The sequence below is a fragment of the Alligator sinensis genome, unplaced genomic scaffold, assembly GCF_000455745.1.
Source record: "Alligator sinensis unplaced genomic scaffold, ASM45574v1 scaffold400_1, whole genome shotgun sequence".
In the NCBI taxonomy this organism is placed as follows: Eukaryota; Metazoa; Chordata; order Crocodylia; family Alligatoridae; genus Alligator; species Alligator sinensis.
The window spans coordinates 17,565-28,130 of NW_005841897.1; the positions used below are offsets into that span (position 1 = coordinate 17,565).

At 52.4% G+C, this 10,566-nt stretch overlaps 1 protein-coding gene across 1 annotated transcript in view; it reads left to right on the plus strand.

Moving 5' to 3' along the window:
- The window catches only part of LOC102372537 (polycystin-1-like), a gene marked incomplete at its 5' end in the record, with an annotated part of 49,727 nt that overhangs the window by 17,288 nt on the left and 21,873 nt on the right, over positions 1-10,566 (plus strand). Inside the window, 10 exons of the mRNA XM_025197430.1 lie at positions 252-401; positions 916-1,053; positions 2,786-3,068; positions 3,670-3,892; positions 4,137-4,296; positions 4,492-4,632; positions 5,303-5,444; positions 6,714-7,304; positions 8,377-8,536; positions 9,437-9,695. Coding sequence (XP_025053215.1) covers positions 252-401; positions 916-1,053; positions 2,786-3,068; positions 3,670-3,892; positions 4,137-4,296; positions 4,492-4,632; positions 5,303-5,444; positions 6,714-7,304; positions 8,377-8,536; positions 9,437-9,695 — 2,247 coding nt within the window. The remainder of the gene's footprint in view (positions 1-251; positions 402-915; positions 1,054-2,785; positions 3,069-3,669; positions 3,893-4,136; positions 4,297-4,491; positions 4,633-5,302; positions 5,445-6,713; positions 7,305-8,376; positions 8,537-9,436; positions 9,696-10,566) is intronic.

The window sequence follows — 10,566 nt, forward strand, 5'->3', positions numbered from 1 at the left end:
AGATGCTCATTAGATCGGGGGGATTCAGCTGGACTCCAATGGAGTAGGAGGCAGGGTAAGTCCAACCCCACCAATGGGTCACCCTTTCAAGCCCCCACCTCCTCCTTCCACCATACCCACATCCACTGTTCACACAGGAGGTTCGATGTCCTAATCTATCCTCATCATCCTTCCTCTCCCTCAGCAGAAGGTCAAGAACAGGGGCCCAGGCATGAGTTAACCAGGTCTCTCTCTCCCTCTCTCTCTCTCAGAATGCATCCTCAGCACCGTGTGCCTCTCCTCCACTGCAGGCTGGTGCCAACATCACAGTACCCCATGCCATGCTATGTAAAGCCACCACTTATTTCTTCACTCTCACCATCTGGAAGCCTGGGAAGGAGCCAGCCTCTGTGGCACAGATGGTGAGCTTCAAGTGGGGAGCTTCCAGGAGAGCCCTGCTCAGGCTACGGAGTTCTTTGGGGAAGGAGGCCGAGGTGCAGTGCAGCAAGTCCACTGGGGAAAGGGTTTGCTGTGACACAGAGGCATTTGCCGCCTTCTCAGGATGAGGCTGTGGGCTGAGATCCCAGAGGTCCCCTTTTAAGTCCCTAACCTGTCTTTGGGGCCACACAGGATTTGGTGCTCAAGCTCATGGATTGCAGTGACTGTTGATCCCCATCCTTTTAGGACTGAACATGTCTATCCAGTGTCTGGAGATGCCCTATGAAAGGCTCCTGACTCCAGCTTATGTACCAGGTCTCTCCCTTGAGTTTCATTTTGTCCCATACCAGGAGCTCATGTCTCCCTTTGTGCTGGGGTCTCACACTGTGCACCAGGGGCTTGTCCTTTCTGCTACATTGAGTCTGCTCTGTTTCTTATGGGTTGCTCTTCAGTGGGCCTTGTTTTCTGTGGTGGGTTGCATCCAATTTGTGCCTGCAGGTCTGGATTGAACCTGGCCAGATCCTACCCGTGAGCATAGACTGCCGTTCCTGTAGTGCCCTGGCAAGCTACGAAGTCAGCAGGAGCATCCATGTCACACTGTTTGGACAGTGTGAGAGCTGTGACAACAGGACCATGGTGAGACCAACTTATCACAGACCCCTTTGAGGTTCTCCTACACACCCATCTCCTGCTGATTGGAGGCTCCCTGCATTTGGTATGGGTGTAGACCTGATAAGCAGTAACTTTGTGGGAAAATTAATGTTGTGCAGGGACCAAAACATCAAATTTAGGTGGTTTTGGATGAAAAGAGACCAAAACATCAATATTTAAAAATATTTTCAATAACTATTTCCAAGACGTTTTGTTTCCAAATTTCCCAAGGGGAAATGCTGCATTTTAGAAATGCCAGAACATTTTATTTCACCATGTTCAAAATGAATCAGCCCAACCTCCTAGCATTTTTTATTCACAAATGGACCCAAATGAAAAGGGAGGATAAATGCAAGGGAAGAAAACCAAACAAAGCCCTTGTTTCAGGGGAAAGGAAATATTTGGAGTGGATGCCAAGCAAAATTATTTTTTAGTTTTGCCAAAAAGAATCTGTTTTGGTTTGATCCAAACCAAATCCCAGCCTCCCTCCCCTGTTTTTCTTCAGTCTACCCCCCTAGTCCAAACATTCATTATTTGTACAGCTCTAGTTTTGATTTTTTTTTTAATGCCCCCTCTTTTCAAAAGCCCCCCGCTTTTCAAATGCCCCTCCCCCTTCAAAGCTCCTCCACCCCACTACGATGTCAGACTCCAAACACCTACAGCAAGGGTGGGCAAAATGCGGCCCGGGGGCCAGATGCGGCCCGCCAGGCCATTCTATCCAGCCTGTGGGGCCCCTAAAAAATTTAGAAAATTAATATTTATCTGCCCCTGGCTGCCTGTCATGCAGCCCTCAATGGCTTGCCAAAACTTGGTAAGCGGCCCTCCGCCCAAAATAATTGCCCGCCCCTGCCCTACAAGCTCCAGAGCTCATGTAGCCAGTCTGGGCTTGCACTTGCCAGGGCCCCCTGGGTGCTTGAACTCAGATGATCCCTGGGGGGCACATTGGGCTGTGATCGATTCTGCTCCCTTTCCACTGCAGGAGTTGCCACAGCCCCTGGGAAAAAGGAGTGTTGTTGAGGAAGCAGGTCAGGGAGATGATTTAGAGAGCAAAACTCTTAGATAAGGATGCTGGGAATCAGGCCACATGGGTTCTATACTTGACTCCGTGTGACCCTGAACAATTCATTTAACCTCTCTGTGCCTCAGTTTCCAATATGTAATATAGAATCAGAGTTGAAAAGGATCTGGAGGGTCATCTAATCCAAAGCCTTGCATAAATATATGATGTGCTATCTCTAGATGACCCCAAGCTCATCTTGTGGAATCTTCTTCATTGGAGGTTTTCAGCCTGCTTGGTCATGGTGTGCTGTTTCATTGGCCTACCATTCTGTCTCTGTCCTGCTAGTCAGGGAGGGTTTTTTTGAGATTTAATATAAATCTGCTTTGTTGCAGTTAAATCCAACAGGCTAGTTTCTTTATGGTAGCCTTTCAAACCCTTGAAAACAATTGTCATGCTCCCCAATCTTAAAGCTCCTTCCTAGCAAACTAAATATGCCTCTTTCTAGGCATGGTGTTACTTCATCATGCCTCCAGGAGGCTGCAAAGCTCAGTCTGTAAGTGCTTCTGACAGGGTTGGGTGACAGGCACTAGAGAATGGGTATGGGATATTAATAATCCTCTGTTTCCCTCCCCAAGCCAGGCCAGCGAGGTCAGGCCATGCCAATGCCCTATTGTCAGGGCTACTCTCTCACTGTTAGCCTCTCTCTGACCCTCGCAGTACAAGTGGACAGCTCAGAGTTCAGATGGGCAACCCCTGACCTTGGACAATGTGACCACTTCCACGGGGGATTCGAACCGGGACCTGGTGATCAGACAAGGGGTCTTGCGGGATGGGGTGAATTACACGTTCACAGTGTCAGCCTTCCAGCCCAGCAGCGAGCTGCCGGGGAGATCCAGCATCACTCTAACCCCCAATCACCCTCCCCGAGGTGGGCTCTGCATGCTGAGACCGGAGCACGACCTCTATCTCCTGGAGACACCTGTCTCTTACCACTGCACAGGTCAGGGTCATTCCAGGCCCATTCCTACTAAGCCAATGTTGATCTGTCAGGGTGTCCCTTGGGCAGCTGTGGACAGGGGGAGAAACAACCTGCAGATACCGAAGAACTGAGAAGTGGGAAATTTGCCTCTTAGCTAATGTTAATGGGAAGGTGGGAAAGACTTTGTGGACCCACCCTGACAGGATGGCATTGTATATGAAGGCCTGACTGTGGGACAGATGTGGATCTGAGCTCTGCATACAGAAAGGATAAGCGATCTGGTTTACAAAGCCAATGACGTGCTCATGGGGAGTTGGGAGGGTTGGCAGTGGCTTACAGGTCTCCATCTCTTGCTTGGATAAGACTGTGATGTGGAGATGGTGTTTCATGTTGCAAAGGAAGTAGGGATTGCATGCAATAGGTGGAGAGTACAGAACTGGAAGTATGGGAAGACCTGCCAGATGGGGCAGGAGGAACCAGTTGGGCTGCAGGACAGTGGGATCTGGTAGGTTATGGCATGAAGGGAACCCAAGAAGCAGGGACTGGGGATCAGACTGTGAGGTCCCCCAGGACTCCCATTTCTACTCTCTCCATCCCTGCCTCCCCTCTCCTGCACTCTCAGGCTGGGTGGATGAAGACAGCAGCCCGGTGCAGCTGATTTACACCCTCATCGCTGAAACATGTTCTCCTGATGGGAAGCGCTGCTGGCAGTTTTGTCTCTACCGAGGGGTCAAGTCATCCTTCAGTGCCTTCCTGCCTGCCAGTGCCAATGGCAGTCGGTCCGTGGTCAACGTCTTGGTTGAGCTGGAGGACTCACAAGGAGCAAAGACTTTGGCCTTGAATCGGTGAGTGTGTGGCATGTCCAGGGAAGGTTCAAGGCCTGATTGTGTTCTGGGAGAAACCTGTGCCCAGAGCTAGGACCAACGGAAAGATCAGAGGGACAATCAGTAATATCTTGGGACAGTGCTTTGGACTGGAATGTGGCCTGGTTCTATCCATCATGGCCCACTGTTCCCCATGGCAGCTACAGGGAGGGGGGCAGGTGCTTGGTGTCCCTGGGATAACTGTTTCCCTCGTCCTTCCTTGCAGAACCCTGACTCTGAGGATGCCGCACCTCCCGTCGGGATCCCTCACCATCACCAGCTGGCTTAAGAACAAGAGCCAGACAGAACTGTGGGGCATGGTCCAGCAGGGAAACCCCCAGGAGGTGATTCCATACTCCCTGGCCCTCATCACTGTGCTGAATCAGGTAAGGACTGTACAGACCTTTTCCACCCTCACATACATCTGTATTATACATGTGCAGGTACTCAACATTCACCCATTTATACGAACACCCATGTACATGCATGCATACACATGCCCACTGCAATGCATATGCATGCATTACACCGCACTGCCCAGCTGAGGTGCCTGACCTGGTCTGCTCTTGTGTGTGCTCCAGAACTCGGGGAGCCAGGGGGACGAGGAGGAGCTGAGGGACCGGATCTCCATCCGCAGCAATGTCACCATGGCAGTGGCATCCCTGAATATCTCCAATGTGAAGGACGTGGCCCAGCTGAGTGCTGCACTGCAGCAGTGTGTGGTAGGACCTACTTTTGCCTGCTTTCTCTGGCCTGGGTGCATGATCCTGGCCACTGTCTTGGAAACAGGCTCTTCACTCAGAGCAATGTATTTTCTTCCTAGAGGACCTGCCACTTTTCTCATTATCTGTGTCTGCTTTCCTACTGTGCTGGGTTGCAAATGGCCCTGAAGGATCTCTAAGTGCTGGTTGGTGGGTCTGGCCATTGGTTTCCTCAGAGATGGTTTCCTCAGGAAATCGTGGAATGGGTGAAAGGGGAAGTCTTTGAGCCCAGTCCCTCCCAGACTCCTCCCAGCAGCAAGGGAGAGAAAGCAGGGAGAGGACAAAGATGGCAATACATAGGGTGGACACCTTTTGGCAGGGTCAGTGGGGAGCAGGAGGGATATGCTGGGGTAAGAGAGGGAGATGAAGAAGTGAGCAGACAGCACTGACTCCCTTGTGCAGGGAGAAAGAAGGGGCTGGTATGGCCAGGAAGAAACTGCAGCAATGGGTTTTGTCTAAACACCACTCCTAGATTAGCTAGAAAGGAACCAGGGGGGACAGATCTGAAAGGGAGCCATAGAAGAGCAAGATCCAAGGGGATGTGGCCATGATGGATTCTTGCTTTCTCCCTGAGGGTCAAGCAGGCAGATCTGCTGGACCATGACCCTGGGGTCTCTTCTCCCATCCTCAGGTAGTCCCAGAAGAGCTCAGTCCCGAGAGCTGGGCCAGGACACTGGCAGCAGCCCACAGAATGATCAATGTTATCAGTGCGGAGACAGAGGAGGGTCATGAGACGCCCACCTCTGCAGGTCACTGTATCCTGGGGATCCTGGGTAAGCCACACACTGTCAGTGCCACAACAGAGGACTGGAAGATGGGAGGAAGAGGGCCCTACCCCTGGGATCTGGGATCCATGACTCTTGCTACAATAACTCTCTGACTTGGTAGCCAGCAGGATCTGAATTACAGGGGAGCTCAGGGGGCTGAGTCCCCCCATAAGAAACAAGAGCCCCTCTGTAAGATTTGAAAATCATAACCTGGGGGTGGGGGTCACTTAGGCAGACTTGTGAATCAATGAACCGGTTTAACTTAGTGTTAAACCCCACCAAGAGTCAAAGTGTAATTCAAACCCTGGTAGCCAGTAGCAGGCCAGCTCTGTCTGAAGTGAGACATCGGCTTCGTGGCTATGGGTGCTGCAGACCCTGGTCAATCTAACAATATTCTGCCCCCAGACAGGATAAGACTGTCTTTCTTAAGAGCTTTCTCGGGTTGGAGGTGAAGGAGCTCTATGCTCATCACCCTAAGAACTGGAGATGTAGGGTTGAGGAAGAAGAGGGTGATGAGGGGAAACCTCTGACCTGTGCAATCTCTTTTCCAGGGAGCTTGTTATCTGCATTGGATGGAGCCCCTCACCCACATCTCTCTGGGGCCTCTGGCCTCAGCGTGGCCTTGTCTGCCTTCAACCTCACCCGCGCCCTGATGAAGTCCCTGATGAGGTCCCGGGTCCTGAATGAGGAGACCCTTTTGCTGTCTGTCTCAGAGATCCATGTGCAGGGCAAGAGGGCCAACTCTCCCAACCTGCTGTGCCTTGCCCCTGCAGAGCAGTGCCTCTTCTCCCTGCCTGGTGCGGTGGCTGGGCAGCTGGCAGGAAGCCAGGAGGTGGTGCAGGTCCTCATGGACATCTCCATCAACCCCTTCCCATTCAACTACTATGCCAACTCCTCCATCTCCACCCATCTGGCGCTCCTTGAAAATCATAACCTGGGGGTGGGGGTCACTTAGGCAGACTTGTGAATCAATGAACCGGTTTAACTTAGTGTTAAACCCCACCAAGAGTCAAAGTGTAATTCAAACCCTGGTAGCCAGTAGCAGGCCAGCTCTGTCTGAAGTGAGACATCGGCTTCGTGGCTATGGGTGCTGCAGACCCTGGTCAATCTAACAATATTCTGCCCCCAGACAGGATAAGACTGTCTTTCTTAAGAGCTTTCTCGGGTTGGAGGTGAAGGAGCTCTATGCTCATCACCCTAAGAACTGGAGATGTAGGGTTGAGGAAGAAGAGGGTGATGAGGGGAAACCTCTGACCTGTGCAATCTCTTTTCCAGGGAGCTTGTTATCTGCATTGGATGGAGCCCCTCACCCACATCTCTCTGGGGCCTCTGGCCTCAGCGTGGCCTTGTCTGCCTTCAACCTCACCCGCGCCCTGATGAAGTCCCTGATGAGGTCCCGGGTCCTGAATGAGGAGACCCTTTTGCTGTCTGTCTCAGAGATCCATGTGCAGGGCAAGAGGGCCAACTCTCCCAACCTGCTGTGCCTTGCCCCTGCAGAGCAGTGCCTCTTCTCCCTGCCTGGTGCGGTGGCTGGGCAGCTGGCAGGAAGCCAGGAGGTGGTGCAGGTCCTCATGGACATCTCCATCAACCCCTTCCCATTCAACTACTATGCCAACTCCTCCATCTCCACCCATCTGGCGCTCCTAGAGTTCACCACCCCAGGAGGGGCACCCATCCCAGTCTACAACTTGTCTGGGGAGGCAGCCATTGGGCTGAGGCTACCAATGGAGCAGCAGGAGCTGCAGAGCTCCCCTCCAACACTGATCCTCATCCCTCCTGGGGAATCGGTGAATCTCACGGTGAAGGCCACGGCAGGAAGAAGTGCCGCAGGGGTGCACCTCCACATGACTGTCACGGTGCAGGAAGGTGAGTCACTGGCAAGGAATGAGAAAGCCAGACTTGTCCTGGTCTGAAGTGGGTCAAGCTGGCCTCCTTCATCCAGCTAGGTGGGGGCAGGAGTTCCCTGCCTCTGGGATCATAACTGTCTCAATATCACAGAGACACAATGACCCTCAGCTAAGTCCCTCCTGTGCAACACAATGTGCTCAGTCCTGGAGTTTTAAAAATACAGCCTGACCTGAGTCTGAGGTTGGGTGTCCATTGGGTGTACACACACCATTGGGTGTCCATCAGTGTTTGCGGAGCCTGTCATAAGAACACAAGAACTGCCATTTACTGGGTCAGGCCATAGGTCCATCTTGCCCAGTGTCCTGCATCACACAGGCCCTTGACTCATTCAGGGGACAGTGGGCACTGACTGGTGTGCTCTGTTCAGGGTCCCCTTCTGGATCCCTTGTTATTAACCTTTGACCTCACTCCCATTCCCATTTTCTTTTCAGTTGCCCAATCAGTTGATGTGTCCCTAGAGGCCTCCCTTTAAAGGGAGGCTTATAGTTTTTTTTCATGATGGACTTAAACTTGACCCCGTGGCACAACAAATAGGCTTGTGTCACACAGGGGCAGAGAGAGGATGCTGAAAGGGAGAGCGAGCTGGGTCTGACCAGGGTTTTTCCCCACTGCTCCTCTCTCACTTGCAGCCTCCAGCATTTAAGGTCTAGGAAGTTCTGATTCAGAGGCTGTTTCCCTAACTCTTGTGTTTAGGAGCTACTGATACCCCTTTCCTCCCATAATTTGTCCAGTCCCTTTATGGATCTGGCCACCACAGCCCTGAGGCAAAGCTGTCTCCATCCAGCACAGGGCAGTGGTAGGCATAGATGGAGACAGCTTTGCCTCAAGAGTGACCTGGGTTTGGAGAGTCCTTCAGCTTGTCTGCATCATAAGCCCAGGAGTCCAATGCATGCAAAGAAAATGGCCCTTGGGACTCTTAACTTCTGTGCCCTTCCAGAGCATGCAGTCCCCCTTCTCCCAGATTTAGTGCAACTGCAGGTTGCACTAAATATTGCAATGCCATTGTGAGTGCCTAGCCATGTCTCCCCAGGTTTTGATCCCAGCCAGGAGAGAGAGCCCTCAGTCCATCTGTATGGACACCACATGCCTTTCCCCAATGAGTGGCACTATGCCTGGAAGGAAGAAATGATCTTTCCTGGTGACTTGGAAGCAGACAGCAGCAGGGAAGTCACCATCCTGCTTTCATCTCCGTAAGTGTCCATCCATCTGCAATACTGGGATTTGCAGGTTTCTTCCAGCAATGTCACTCCCTGGAGTTTGAGGCTATGCATAATGGGAGGGGAATAATGTGTGTCCATGAGAAACATCTGTGATCCCAGTGGTACATGCCCTAGCACGGCACCGAGGGTGTTCTCAAAAGACGTCAGCACATGGAGTGTGGTGAAAGCAGGAACAATCAGTGGCACCAAAGGAAATGCCCAGGTCTGTGTTCTGACAACCTGACATGTTATGTGAGACATTGCTCTCCAGGGTCAACTGGGTGGCATGGGCCTGGACACCACAGCCTAGGCCCACACAGCTGCAATGTCTCTCTCTACTTGTGCTGCATGGTGTGCTGCATGATGTATCCCAGACCCCGACTGTCTTGGTGTTGTACAGTGTAAGGGTAGGAATGGACAGGGATCTAAGGGGCTGTGTGCTGTCACAGGTGTGGAGCCCAAGTGGTGCAGTGCATTTGGTCCACTGTGTTTGACACCGAGTCAGGGGGGCATCAGGGAGAAATCAGAGTGCTGAGGCTGGGTAGGGAGGGGGAGTTTGGGGTGAGTTCGTAGGACCAAGAGGGTGGTTTGTAGGACCAAGATGGTGGTAATAGCCCCCGGGCAGTGTGGGACCATGGAGAACCTGTCCTGAGCATTCGAGCGACCCACTCCCCTGCTGTGAGTCGCTCCCCTGTGCTTCCCATCCAAATGTGTCATGCAGTGTTCCTGTATGTTGTCAATCAGCTGCTGCATCCCACCCCAGAGGCACTTCAGGGGTGGGTGAAGTGACCCTGGATCTCCAGTTTGTAAGGACCACTGAGGTTCTTTGGGCTGATGAGGGCAGCAGAGCTGCGAGCTCATTGCCTCATCGCTATCACCTCCACTTTCCAGCTACAGCTTCAACAGGACCCCCTGGGACTACCATGTCAACATCACCAACCTCTTCTCCCGGGCACCTGTTACTGCCACCATCACTGTCTTTGCCAGCCTCTGCCAGTACTTCCACTTCCCCAGCATGCAGTGGAGCACAGAAGGCGTGACTCCAACAGCTGCTACCAGCCAGAAAGAGATTGTGTGTCTGACCGAACATCTCACCGTCTTTGGAGCGAGTCTCTTTGTGCCGCCGCACAGCATCATCTTCCTGCCCCCGGTAAGCAAAGAGCAGCCAATCCCAGCCAGGCAAGGAAGATGTGGTCGGTTGGGATCCATGCCAGTTGTGTAATGCTGATGAGTGCCATCTCGGCCGGTGCTCTGAGGACAGAATCAGAGTCCTCCAGGTCAAAAAAAAGTCCTCCTGCTCTAGTCTGTCAGCAGCCTCTGTGGCTTGTACATAGAGAAAGCTTTGTGATGTGCACTCGCCGGTGGATTATCACTGGAGCCTGACAACACGGGTGGGGGTTCCCATGTGTGAAGAGCTGGGGTGGGAACCATAGAACCAGGACGCTCTGTCTTCAAACTAAGTGGACTAGTTGAACGAGCAGGCTGTCCTGTAGCTACTCGCCAACTCCCATGCAGGAGGAACACAACTCACTTTGCTATAGGGACTGCTGAGGGAGAAATTCATCCCGTATCCCAGAGATATCCCACACTCGTGGGGTCCATTGGCTGAGGCCAGTACAGAGGCCATTCTCTCCATCTACTGGATATCCTATGCTAACTTAGTATCTTAGCATAGGATATCTTAGTAACTTAGTATCTTAGGATATCCTATGCTACCTTGGTAATACCAAGGAAGGGCACTGGTAGCTCACTGGCAAAGGAGACCAAGCTGAGGTCCAGATAGCAGCTGAGCCTATTCCTGCCATGTTTGGTTTGGGGCTTAAATGGTGTGTGTGCCTCAGGCTGACCCTCTGCACTAGGCTGAATTCCCCTGTGGGGGAAGGGGAGATGGCTAAAAGGAAAGGGCAGACCCCTGTGTGAAATGCTGAGCAGCTGAGTCTTAGCTAGGCCTGCAATAAAGTCACCCCCTGCGACTGAAAGCCAAGGCCAGTTCTGTTGGTAGCAGGCGCTGTCTGGTCTCG